Source organism: Oncorhynchus keta, chromosome 13 (assembly GCF_023373465.1).
Source record: "Oncorhynchus keta strain PuntledgeMale-10-30-2019 chromosome 13, Oket_V2, whole genome shotgun sequence".
Taxonomy (NCBI): Eukaryota; Metazoa; Chordata; class Actinopteri; order Salmoniformes; family Salmonidae; genus Oncorhynchus; species Oncorhynchus keta.
In genome coordinates, this window is record NC_068433.1 from 47,943,747 (window position 1) to 47,957,637 (window position 13,891).

A 13,891-nucleotide genomic window follows, 5' to 3' on the forward strand; every position below is an offset into this window, starting at 1 on the left:
TTTTTTAATTTTTTTTTTATTTCACCTTTATTTAACCAGGTAGGCTAGTTGAGAACAAGTTCTCATTTGCAACTGCGACCTGGCAATCACTGGTGATGTGATTTTGAGTTTTTTAGGGCCTCACGAATAACTCTAAATATAAAAACAATGTAATAGCACCTCATCCTTGATGAATAAAAGGCTCCGAAAATAATTTTGATGAGACATGCATTTAACTGGCCTGTGTTGTACAGTATGTGGCCTGCCTGTCGGCTGATATTGGCTCTGCAACATCGATTTCAAGTTCTGCTTTTGGGGATTGTGTCCTTTTACACCATTTTTACCACTGTTGTTAAACATAAACCCCCTTGCTATTTCTATTGCCAATGTCCTTTAATTTTTATTGTCTTCCTCTGGTAATTTAATATGGACAGGGATGATGTTCTTTGAATGTTATTAATTAACAGTTGAAAAAAAGAATGAAAGAGCTATGTTTATCAATTGCCTATCTCTGGTCTAAGAAATAAAATACATATTTTCTCAATTGTTTCGACTTGGTTTGACCAGTCATCATAAAAACCCTTGAAAAAAAGCTGGAAGCAATCCTGATAGAACTCACAATTAATAACATCGACATTATGCTGGTCTCAGTGTTCTTATTTGTCATAATAAATGATAACACTCTAACTCTGTCTGTCAAGGAATGTAAAACCAAATTTTCCTTTCATCTGCTGATGATGACGTTATACTGCAGATCCTGAGGTGACGTTGCTTTGTCTCGCGAGCTTATGGAAAACAATCCAGACGCTCACTCAGGCCCCCCTTCCCACGCCCAGTGCGCTGTGGGATAGTGGCACTATAAAGTATATCCTCTCTCGGAGAAAGATAAGAAGCCCGAGACGGGAGGGGATGAAGATGGCGGACGCCAAGCAAAAAAGGAACGAACAGTTGAAACGGTGGTTAGGGTCGGAGACAGACATCGAGCCTCCTATTCTGAAAAAGAAGAAGACGAAGGTGAAGTTCGACGATGGCGCCGTGTTTTTGGCTGCCTGCTCAAGCGGCGATACCGAGGAGGTGCTCCGAATGATTGACCGGGGTGCTGACATCAACTACGCCAATGTAGACGGTCTGACTGCCCTCCACCAGGTTTGTCTTTTACAGCTATAAGCCGAGACACTTCCCATACAAGGGCACGACAACCATATGTCTTGCCAAAGATGGTAGCTAACGTTACCTCCTGCCACAGTAATGGAGTAATTCCTGCTGAAGCTCAGTCTGTTTACCTAGCACGCCCGTCTTTTTTTAGACGAGACAGGGCCATTTCATTTGTTGGGCTGTTGATTGAATTGGATCAGAAGCGAAGGGGTGGTTAAACTCAATACCTGATTGGTAGCTATCCCGTTTGAGCTAGCTTGGTATGTTAAATGTATTCGTAGTTTAGGTAATGTTGAACATATGGATAGTTAGCTATTTGGTCTTTTGTTTATCAGCAACTGATTCAAACATCCAATAGTCAGGAAGAATGCCGTTGACTGGCTTGCTAACATCTAACCAGCCACTTGGGTGGTGCTGTTAGCATAGCTAGTTAAGTTACACTAGCTAGCCAGTTACACTGTAGCGAGCTAGGCAAACCATTCTTGGAACTGTTATGTCGCCCTGTTCTGGCTAACCTGTGTAGGCTATGAGAGATAGCTTAACTCAATATTGTTGGTTTGTTGTTTAACAAATACTCAATTATTACAGTCGTTGGCGAAGTTAACTGCTGCCAATTGTGCTTTATATTGAAGTTAAAAGGAAGTACAGAAAATGTACTTGTTTGTTATCTGATGGCTAGCTAGCTTGCTACAAGTCGGTTAGCTAACGAGTGCAAATGGTGGAAAGAACGTTTAGCTGTCCAGTGGCACTGCTCGTTACCAAGCATAAGCTTGACTGCAGTCGGTCGGCAGTAAAGCACCATTCAAATTAAAGGAATCAGATGTCAGCTTGGATCACCTTGAAGCTATAACATGCAACAATATTTGACTATATGTTTAGCTACAGTAGCTATGCCGCAGTCTCTAGGCTGAAGGGCAGAAACACTACTGTAACTAGCCTACAGTCATGATACTTATATTTTCAAGAAATATTATCTATGGTTAACAGCATATGTAACTCTTAGGCTTGCTAAAGATCATACACTAACGTGTTACTAGCAAACTTTAGCCTCCGGAGCCACGTCTTTTGACATTCTGTAGCTAACATTACTCCTATAATCGATTATACTATTGTAGCAGATAACGTTACAATTCATACCCACATTTTGTAATTGCAATTTGCAGTTGTATTAAGCTATCTGCATGGATTGGCAAACATCTCAACTTGCGGTGTTTCAAAGTAGTTATGATAGCTAGGCTATTTGAAAAGTATACTAACATTCTTAGCATAACACTAAGTAAATTCTCAGAATTAGAATCATATGCAAATTTTTTGTAAAGGTTGTTACACTTTGGATTTGACTAGCTAGCTAGCCTATCTTGCCGATGTGTTCGGATTGCAATGTTGCAGTACTGACGTGTTTTGCTGCACACTAGACTGTTCTGCAGTTGGATAACAGCTGACACATTCTCTCTGAGAGGTGTGAGGTTTACATGTCAATACCTGTTGCTTTCAGCTGTGTGAAAGAAGCCAATCCTAGGCTTTTGAGCTGTTAATGTTATTAGTCAACACTTTAGCTTATGTTATGGCAGGTGGAGCACCAGCCTGTTACCTTGAATACTGACAACCAAAACATTAAACCAAAACATCTAATTCAGTTAAGTTTTTTTGTTCTTCAAACCAATATTGCACATAAACATTTTAAGTTGTGCTATTGTTTTGTCATTGTAGCCAGAGAATAACATGTTGACTGTTCATCAATGTTTTTCACACAGGTGTAAATGCAAAATTGGGAAGGTGTAGGCCTGCCTGTCTCACCAAACACATTTTAGTAATGCTGGAATGAAACATTGTTTATTGAAGTCTTGCATGCTCAAACTGCCTTGCACCTTACATCTACAATAATCTCATCACCCAGATGTCCTGTTTTGCTAAGTGATGCATCACCCGCCCTTTCTCTTAAGTAGTGTGATGTGTGCACCTTTTATAAACTGTTATTGCCGGGCAAGGCTATATCCCCGAAGGCCGATCTCAGGGTGTAGAAGTGGTGCCGTGTCTCTAGAATAGATGCTGCTGTATCACTAGTTGATTTTTTTTTTTTTTTTTTTTTTTTTTTTCTGGGGTTCACACAAATTAGTTATTTTTATCTGACATTAGATATGCACTACTAGTTGGAGACTGTCTTAATCAGCCTTTTCTTTAGGGTGACTGAGTTTGTCTTCCTTTCAACTGGAATTAGTCAGCCTCCTGCACTGCGCAGGCTCACTGGGTGAAAATATAGCCTTTTTTTGGGACCGGAGTCCACTCCAGGGACAGGCAGAGGTGAGGAAAGCATTTGCGACGTGGTGTTGGAGACCTAACCATGTCTGGAGAGACTTGGAGCAGCTTTGTTTGTGTTCCAGCATGTGATCCCCTGGCTTCAGGGTCTTGGAAAATAGTTGAAGGCGAGATAGGGATTGGCATCTAGCTTGCTAATCCTAGGATTTCAGGAAGGTCTGGCTGATGTTGGTTTGCTCAAACCAACAAATTTTGTTTAGGGATGTGCACGGTTATTTGAATATCTGAACGGACGTTAGTATCGGACGTTCAGCATCCAAAAATGTATAGGCCTATTTTAACACAAAGCATTTTCTAAATTTAAAATATCCATGTTACATGCAAGAATATACCATGACATTTCAAATTATACATTTAATAAAAACTAACCTTTCATTTTTAGTTATGACGTTCTCCCCATTAAAAACCACTGGTAGCATTGCCCAATTAACGTGGCTCAATGGATAGTGAGCGCAGAATGTGGCCTCAATTAGCCCAGCTAGCTATAGTTGGCTAGCATAGCTTCTCTAGGCTACTCCAGTCAATATTGGCACTGTTATATGTGATGATAAATAACATTGTGGCTTCTACAAGCTCGGTAGTCTTGGCTGTAGACAAGTAGCGTCACTATCTGCCTTAGTCTACTCATTACAATCTCACCGGCACCTCCACAGCTCCCTCATGCAGCAGTGCTCAAGTTAAAAACGTAACTACAAAAAAAGACATGCGCTTCAGATTTCCGTATATCTGACAAATCAAATTTTATTGGACACATGCACTGACTACAACTTTCCCAACAACGCAGAGTAAAAAAAAAAAGTATAAACATATTTGCTGTTAAAAATATCTTGATACTATTTGAATAGTGACCTTTCTGCTAATCCCCATCTAATGTGGCTCAGTCTGGGTTGCCACGTTAATTGTCCCTGATGGCTTTGCTAACCATTATCCATGTTGGGAATCTCTGCCTTCAAGGAGAAGGGCCAGTTGGCTTAAAGAATCAAAGTTGTCAGAATGAATGGTTAATGACTCTCCCAAAGTGGGATGGACTCTCCTCCTATTAGCAGGAGGCCAGTAGTGGTAATGCACCCTAGTCCTGGTCTTGAATGGAACTAAACCAAACAGTCTAGTAAGGATTCGTAGTCATCTGCCTGCGGTTTGACAAGCCTCTTTATTTATAGAGTCAAACATGGTGCCACGATTCACCACTACTGTAATAATTGGCTTGTGGTAGTGAGACTACGGTGGCTTTAACAGGACTCTAATGCTGCTACCACGCAGGTACCTGAGTGACCACTGACCAGCCAGGCAGTGTAGGCTAATTGACATGGTAGAGTGGCAAGTCTCCTTTCAGTTGCAGCTGTAGATCTGTTGTTTTATCTGCAACAATTGTTTATGGGGGATGTCGGGTGCTGATGACATGCCCTGAACCATTCCCTTCCTGGTGGCAAGGCAGTGAGTGACCTCTAGCTTTGGTTGTAACGATGCTCTGTTTTTACACGGAGGGTCACTCACTCCTCCTTGGGTGCAGTGACTGCACTGCACTCCTGCCACTTCTGAGTGCCAGGTTATAAATACCCCCTGCACCAGTTCTTCTCAGTATAGCTTGGTTTGAGGAGATTATTCTAAGTTTGGGTGAGTCATTGCCACACTGGACTGCTTAGCTTTGTACTGGAGGCTTGGCATGCATTGGAGTTCATGTGGACCGTCTGACTTGAAAGGGTTTGTCTATGTGAAACACAAATCACCTACGAGTCACTGAACAATGGCCTCTGATGTTCACCTTTGCTGTGACTGACCACCACTGTTCTTAACTGTGGACCTGGAGGACATTTGTCCCAGCCTTTCACAAAAGACTAGGCCTATTTGACTGATTTGTTGTTAATCTGAATCGGGAGTGTTAAGGCTTCCAGTTCGGAAGAGTTTGTGCATATATTATCCCAACAGTTTGGGCTGGTTGGGCACACTTGGAGGAGGCAAGTTCAAGCTGAAGTCTACACCACTTCAATGGTGATTGGTCAACAGTAGGGATTCTTCAATAAAGTCTGTCATTGAATGGGAGACGACTTGTTTTTTTAATACCCCCCTTGAGAAATACTGAATCAAACATCTTAATGTAAAACTGAGCAACTAAGATCACCTTGACAAAAACAGCAATTTTATGACAGATTTCTTGAGTTATCTTAGATTAATTCTGACTTTGGCTATGGTGTCCTGGACAAATGTTAATATTGCATAAATAAAAAAAATCAAGCGAAGGTCTTTAAGGGTGTAGTATGCAAGCCCACTCGTTCAGCTACTGGAGTTTGACGAGGCACCAGCCGAACTGAAGCATGCTGACATCTTTACTGCTGGGGCACAAGCCCGCACACCCTGCAGCCCTCTAGGACCACTGAGTAAATGTGGGAGGGAAAGACCTATAATGGTGCTACTGTAAACCAGAATTGTAACGCTTTCCACACAGTTCACAGCTCCCCGGAGGTGAGGGGTGAAGAGGTACAGGGAGTTGTGAATGAGGGGGCAGGACTGGAGAGAGATGTTTGTAGATATGTGCTGGATAGGTAGCATTCCGTCCCTGTCCTCCTGGCCCGTGCATTCCTCACATGACAGTCGGTGGAAACCATGGCAAAGGGAGAGCAGAGCAAGCATTCCTCAGCTGTCACCCCCCTCCTTCACACACACACACACACACAGTCTTACCCTCTTTCTGGCCTGCCAGCCTCTCCCCAGGCAATGCCAGGACCCAGCTGACTGCCACTTACTGTGCCCAATCAAGGCAGGGCCTGCACAGTGAAACAACAGGTGTATTCACCCATATCTGGCCTTGAGTCATTCATATTGTGTATCATTGGTAATGTACTTAGTATATATAGTCTAGCTGGTACAGGTATTGTATAGAAATTACATTTTTACAGGCTCAAAGTAGCTTTTTGTAAGTTGTGGTGAAGGTTTTACGACATCATTGGGATAGGCTCGATAAAATGCAAACTGTTAGCTTTTTTAACCTTTTTTTTTTTTAACCTTAGCAACAGTTTAGTTCCACGCCCTCACTATCAGTGTGTGAACTCTAACAATGTAACCATGGCAATGTCTCATGTCAAGTGGCTTGTCTGCCGATTTGTGTACATACAGAGTTACATAACCACTGACTGAGCAGAGTAGCCAGCAGCAGTTTAGAATCACATGGACTGCATGAATCTTGAAATGGAACCTATGCAGACAGCAGTGCATGGGGCCCTCACTGCAGTTCCATCCAAAGCAGCACCAGTTACATTAACACATTACATAATTGTTCCAGCGCCAACCCTGAGATTCTCAGCTGTGGCAGAGGTGTTGAGATTTGTTGTTGCTTGAATTCAATCTCTTGATTCAATTTGGAAAATGTACTTGTTGACCTGATATATTCTGAAGGTCTGGCCTTGTAAAGTGTCGTCTTCACCCAGATCCTATAGCTGAAATATTATGTTATGGAACATTTCTTTCACCAGTCATGCGACACTCTGTCTTTTAAAAAATAATATGTTCTTAAGGCTGTAAACTCACTTACCCTGGAGGGAAGCGGAGAGCGTTTTGGGATACCATGGATCACCTGATCCGTAGTGAGTGTTGGTGTGTGTCAGGACCTGAAAGCACTGCCCAATTAGGGCTAGATTAAGTTGATTTTGGTTGAAACGAGCTGTGTGACTTTTGATGACGAGAGCACCATGTTCCTCTCATTACTAGGGACATTTGTCGTTGCTCACTTCGGAAGATAATCAAAGGAACACAAAACAAGACAGAATACTTTCAGTCAGTTCTTTTCCCCATACTAAGGCCCAGAAGATAAAGAAACTGCATTTGCATTGTTCTTTTAGACATCATTCTCTACTTGATACCTTTTCCTGTAGATGTCACTCTGAGCCGGGTTGCTCATCGAGGGTGTCTATTCCTAGCCCTTAACCAAAGTTGGAGGGGGCCTGTTTGGCAGTGGACTGGGTATGGAGGGGCAGCGTGAACATGGCACTGTTTGGTTTGTGGAGGAGGGGACTCTTAAAGTGAAATGCCCCACTTCCTTTGAAACCATTCTGCGGAATGGTCTGAAACAGCTGCCTCTGGTGTTGGGCCCTGTCAACAGACATTAAATATTTGGTCGTTTTTGGAGGGCTTTTTAAGATCCACATTTCATTAGTTGTTGAGGGGAGTTTAACCGTTACTATGTAAAGCTCTTGAAGTACCTCTGGTAGAAAGGCATTATAGAAATCTATAAGAAAAATATTTCAACCACCCCCTTTGTTGTATCTTAATCTAATTTACCTGCCCAAAGGCAGCAATTAATGCGTTTTAATAATGCACATAGCACCATGAGAATGTTCCTCAGCTATTTATAGTATGGAATTAAGGCAATCTGACTTGTGTTACTCTTTGTCTATGCGTTCAGTCTGTCTTGTAGAAAGGTTATTGGCTAATACGGTTGGATGTATTCATAACTGTAGCAGTCGACTGCTTGTCAGTTTTTATGGACACAAGTGCGTTAATAAAATATTATAATTCAAGCGTTGCGGGTCACCCAACCCAATGTTGATTCAACGTTGCCTCTGAATCATCATCATAACCGTCACGGGCCTCTAGCCTGTAACAACTGTAATATTAGAAAAGCTCACAGAACTTGTACATTCTACCTGTTTATAATTGGTAGGTCTTGCTCTGTCAGGCGGGCTCCGGCTTAAGTTTTCATTGAAGTGTTTCCGCAACCTATAATCAAGTGCAGGAAGTCCTTGTGTCGTTGCTCTCGACTGCTTCACAACACGTCAGGTCGTTTTCTGATCATGACACGTCGGCATGGCTTCCTTACATTAGAAAGCAGACAACTTCCATGCCTGTTCAACTCCAGATTTTCGTGGGTAGTTTTTCCAATGTTACCTCAAGTAAAACATGTAAAAAAGAAACGCATGAACACTCACATTTTCTTGATGTATTGATACCCAATTTCTTGATGCTTTAATTGTGAAAGTGCTCTAGTGGTAGGAACTGTCTGAAGTATCTAAGACAAGCGTCACCGCAGGTTGAAACTGGTTCACCTGGGGTTGTAGATAGAATTCCTCAGCAGCGGTGTAAACTCAACCTTTTGCCACGTATGTGCTCAGACAGACATGACAGCCAAGAAGCCTGTGGAGATGGACTTGACCTGTCCCACACGAGCAACCGATAGGCTAGGTGCTCCGCGGATATCGGCCATGATCAAAACGAGACAATAAAACTGATGACTCTGCTATCAATTTCATTTCTGAAACTACAAGCTGCCATTCATCCACACCTGTGTACTACCCTCTCCCTCAAGTACATTTGATGTCACTGTGCATTCCTGTACATGCAAACTATTTCTCACGCGAGCGAGAAGCTATAGATCTCTCACTATGTCGTCAGGGCTCCTCGGGTCTCTGAGAAATAGTCCCGGCACATAGACCCGTTGACAACATCTGTGTAAGGTAAACTGGGATGAGAAGCTGGCAAGAGCTCTCTTTCTATCCTCCCCCGCTGCCCCACATCTCCGGTCACACTTGGGCTTTAGCATAGTATTGAGCTGCTGCAAAATTTTAGTGGGATGACTTCAGCAGCTTGTCTGTTTTTATTCACCCTGTGATAGTCTGCTCTAGTTTGGTCTTCAAACCATCCCAGGGTTATTTGCATTCCAGCAGTCATATGCCTCACTGAGTGTGGGTTTATAAGGTGATTTTTGAACCGAAAACACCTGGAAGCTGAGGACTGAGTTCCCCTGTCTTTATGCAGCAAGGAGGACAATTAAGCCCAGTCTGTTTTGTTGTTGTCCTGGGTGGGAGAAGTTACATTCTTTCAATTCATCTTTCAATGGCCTCATCTTTCCAGCCAGTGAAATTGGTGCACCAGAAACTGACAGGTACAGGTGTCACATTTAAAACAGAATTCTGCGTTTTCATGCAAAAAAGAACGTATATGAAATGCATTGCTGCATTTTGTAAACGCAGATCTAAAATGCTTATTGTTGTAATTTCAGCTTGGCATCAGACTAATTTAGTGCTTCAGTTGCACTTCTCCACTCAAATGCCTGTTTATGAATTCTCAGCAATCAGCAGACAGCACTCTGTGTAGATACTTTCTCTGGAAAAATGCAAGATTAACTTCAAGATAATCATTAGGAATTGTAACTGGCTACGTTCTTTCTATGATAAACATTAGAAATATGATGGTCGTTTTTAAAAAATTTGTAAGCAACATAACTCAAGTGAAATTGTTTAAAATCGGGTTGGTCTGTATTTGGAAAATGCAGACATCTGAGCTCGAACGCGATCCCTGAGGTAAAGCCCCAATTTCAGCCTAGGTGAAGGACCATAAGATGTAGGCCTAGGTGAAGGACCATAAGATGTAGGCCTAGGTGAAGGACCACAAGATGTAGGCCTAGACCACCCTAGAGTATGAGTGAAGGACCAACAGCCTACTAGACATGATGGGCATCACACCCCTATGTGCTTGCTACTTGCCTTTCTTATAGTCAACCCAGTACACAACAGTCAGTACACAAGTCTTTAGCAACCTTTGTACAGGCTAACCAGTCTGCCTCTTCCCCTCAGCCTGTGAGGGATCTAGTTTTGTACTGAGCCACCACCAGCCTTGTGACTTTGCCAGTGAAACTGCTGCGTGCTGTTGTGCAGACAGGGGCCTTTTAATTATAGTCTGTGGTGTGTGTGTTGTGCATGTGTATTTGACTGCAGAGTAGAAGCCGTGTCAGTGAATCGAGCTGGGTGTCTGTTTGGCTTGTGAGTTTTGATGGCTGCGGGCATTGGACATCATTCAAAACCACTGATTTATTTAGTATCTCCAGGTACAGTAATTTAGTGGTGCCATTAACACCGCTGAACAGACCAGAGTAGGAAACTATTCAGAGCAGGAATATACTAGAAGGTAAATGTACTTTTATTTTCAACCTTGTGCCTTTTAAAAAAAAAATCTGGACATTTTGTGTCAATTTCACAATTTGCATATTTTTCACTGTTCATTTCCTAAAATTGTAGACTTGACATTTTGTAGATTGCGAATATTGTCTGGTCGTTAAGTCTAATTGAGCTCCTATTCCAGATGTCAGCCTTCCAAATTAATAATTAAATGAACCAGAATTAAGCACACTGCCCTACTGTACATATGTGCCTGTCTGGAGAAAGGAGGCTACAGTCGGAAGCACAGCAACGTCAGTGAAGAAGTATAACCCTTTTCAACCCAAATAAGTGAACTCTTTCTTTCACGAGCAATGAGCCGTTGAGCATACATTTACAAAATAAGTATAACTCTTGGTGTACCAGTAATTTTGGTTCAATTTAGTGTCCTCGGACCACACTTAAGATTCATGTGAGCCTTCCAATGTAGTTGACATTTTCTGAGGCTCAGGGAGATTAGGTGTGCCTTCGGAAATCCCAACGCCCTAGTCTCCACCAGAGCTTTTGTCTCTGCTCAGGACTCCTCATGTGGATTTTCATTGGCTAATTAAAGGTGTGCCCTGCTGTCGTTGTCTGTTTTGAGAGGGCAGGAGGACTGACAGGAATGTTTATCCTCTTCCTAAATGAGGGGAATAGGATGTAGTGGGGGATGGGGGTGTTGGAGAGACTTTTCAGGCAGAGGAACAGGAAGTATTTGTTTATTTTTCTCATTTCCTCGTCGAGGCTCCACAAGTGAGCACGGCTTCATCTACTAACTCCTACTTCATCTACTAACCCCCCCCCCATTTCCCAACATTCTCCCCACCATCACAGAACACACCCAGCTCCTCTCCTACTTGAAAGCCCAGTCTGCACTATATGCCCCTCTTACATTGGCGAGCCAAGACAACTTACACAATTGTGTAAACGGTTTCCTCATCGAGTACTGTGTGGCTTAGCTCTTTAAGGAAATCACACTCTGATGCTTATTTGTGTCTTGACTTGTTTCTTCCCAAGAGTAGCCTTTTGGTAATGTCAGGAACGAAAGAGATAATGTGTGAGCTAGGCCTAAGAAAGACAATATAATGTGCACGGTCCTATGTGAGACATTGAGTTCAGATCATGTGTGGCGGTGTTGACGGTGCACTGTGCAGGGGACAACGGCTGGAGCCTTTACTCCAAAGGCTATGGAGGTAATCCATATTTTTCAACCGTAATGGCTATGGATTGTTTGAATGCCTGGCGGGCAGACACAAGCATACACACTGTCCCTTTAACCTCTGGAGTTCAGGCAGTGCTTGCCTGGAGAATGACACGAACAACAGGCGTCATCAGCATTTTCTGCTCATGGCTGTAGGTTAACCCACATAATGCACGGTATTAAGGGAGATTGTGCTACACACACACACTCGTGTTACTGTGGCCTTCTGACCTCGTTGTCCCCTCATGCCCCCTCTCTCCTTGGACCACTGACAGTAACAGCTCATGGAAACAAACTTGGCTGTCAAGCAGGGCTATTGTTTTGGCTGCAGAGCGTAAGCTGAAATGTATAGTTACAATCTCCCTGGACTTTTTCCCCCTCTGCTTCAATCCTGGCCTTTTTCCATGGGAATCCCAGAGCCATATATGGTCGTTCTCAGCAGCAGTGGAGGCAGAGTTCTGTGTAGCCAGGTTACGGCTCCCAACAGGGCTCATCTAGTGGAGGAACCCAGCTGGCTGCCCTGCAGCGCTTTCCCCCCTTCCCCTGGCCTCTGCAGTAGCTTTGTGCTTTTAAACCCCTCACATTCGCTCACTTGCGCCCTCTTTTTCATTTACACACACACACACACACACACACACACACACACACACACACACACACACACACACACAGGCGGTAAGAAGAAATTCCTTTTGTGGAAGTGGCTGCGTGCCTCTGAGCCGGTGACATAGCCCAGTAGGTGTGGCCAGAGCGTCACTCCTTGAAGCCCGGAGTATTACTTATCTGGGAAGTTCTCCACTGCTATGCTAGACTGTGGCTTGTCTGAAGCTATGCTAGGTGGCTGCGGAAAAGAAGCAAAGTTGCGAGGGAGAGAAAGGGGCCCGTGTTGGTCTCCAGGAGAACCTTTGTCTCCATACTATTGCTTTATAAGGGAATAAATTGGTATTTTCCAAAAAGAAAACGAGCTCCACTGTGGATGCCCTATCTCCTGTTAATCCTTTAATTTGCTGACTCAAAAAGCCAGCAGGCATATTTGGGTTGTACATGTGATATTTTAAAGCCAGGCCCATGGATGTTTTGCTTTTTCTGACAGCTACTCAAATGTTCCTCTCACTCGGCTCTCGATTACCAGTTTTGTTTTCTCTAAAGGCCAGTGATGCTTATCTGAAACACATGAGCAGATGGTTGACAAAATAATAGAATGGTGATAGTTGTTACAGAAAAAATACAACCGTAATACTTTTTTTATGGTGTTGATATTGTGACCAATAATGCTGTCATTTAGATTTGATGAATTCATGTTTTCAAAGAGCTCCAAGTACTTGGTGGCTGTGCTGGTGCTTTGATCCCACTGGAGAGTGACTCAGGCCTCGCTCAGTCATAATGGGTTTAAACAGCTGCTCAGTGACCACACTGTTCTCCACTCATGGCACACAGTGTTTTTGTTTATGATTGCCATCTGTTCTGAGCTGGTTCCTGTGCTAAAACAAAAGTTTCTAAAACCAGCACTGGCTGTGCCATATTTGAACACTATTACCTAGGGCCCTGGATGTTTCCTGATCAGGAGCCCACTATATAATCTACAGCTAGGGCCCAGATATGATCCTGGTAATGTTACATTTGCTTTATTGTCATTTAGCAGATGCTCTTGTCCATAGTGACTTAAAGTAAGTGCATACATTTTTGTACTGGTGAACCCACAACACTAGCGTTGCAAGTGCAATGCTCTACCAACTGAGCCACACTGGTACAAGTCACGCTGTTGGGAATTACCCAGGGTCCTAGCCATTGGCTACTTGCAGCTGGAATGACCTGCTGGAGGCCCGTCTGCTTGGTGGGTTTGAGACCAGGGTTTCCGTTAGCTGGGAATAGCCGGCCATTGTCCGAATTTTATTTTATTTTTTAAAATTACTGAAAGCAGACGTTAAATATAATTTTCAGTTCAAAAATAATTTAGAACCCCCCCCCACTGAAGTCGGAAGTCAGATTTCATATTTCCCAGTTCTTTTGAACTCTTCATCAGAACGTCACACCACTTTGCAGTGAGCTGGTGGCCATATGCATTATGAAAACCCAGTAAATTGTTTTAAAACTGAATGTTTTAACACATGAGGCAACATGCTTCAAAGTAACCTATTAGATCTCCTCTTTCTAAATCTAACGGATACTTTCATCGGTCACATGAATCCGCTCGCATGTGCAGTGCCCCTTTGACAAGTGTTTTCCAACTAATTGCAATATGGAATGAACATTCGCACAGCCTATTGAATTGTGTACATTGCTGCGCCTATAATGGAAAGAAATAAGTTAATCAACATTTTGAATCTAAACGTTCAGA

At 43.0% G+C, this 13,891-nt stretch overlaps 1 protein-coding gene across 14 annotated transcripts in view; it reads left to right on the forward strand.

Annotated features, from left to right (window-relative positions):
* Positions 1-788: 788 nt before the first annotated feature.
* LOC118392497 (protein phosphatase 1 regulatory subunit 12A-like) overlaps positions 789-13,891 on the forward strand; it is a 60,182-nt gene continuing 47,079 nt past the window's right edge. For 8 of the 14 annotated variants that reach the window (XM_052460400.1, XM_052460399.1, XM_052460406.1 and 5 more), the window contains exon 1: positions 790-1,125. In XM_052460400.1, coding sequence (XP_052316360.1) covers positions 889-1,125 — 237 coding nt within the window. In that variant the 5' untranslated portion in view covers positions 790-888. Of the gene's footprint in view, positions 1,126-13,891 lie in introns of all 14 variants that reach the window. The other 6 variants (XM_052460402.1, XM_052460404.1, XM_052460395.1 and 3 more) reach the window with 2 other exon arrangements.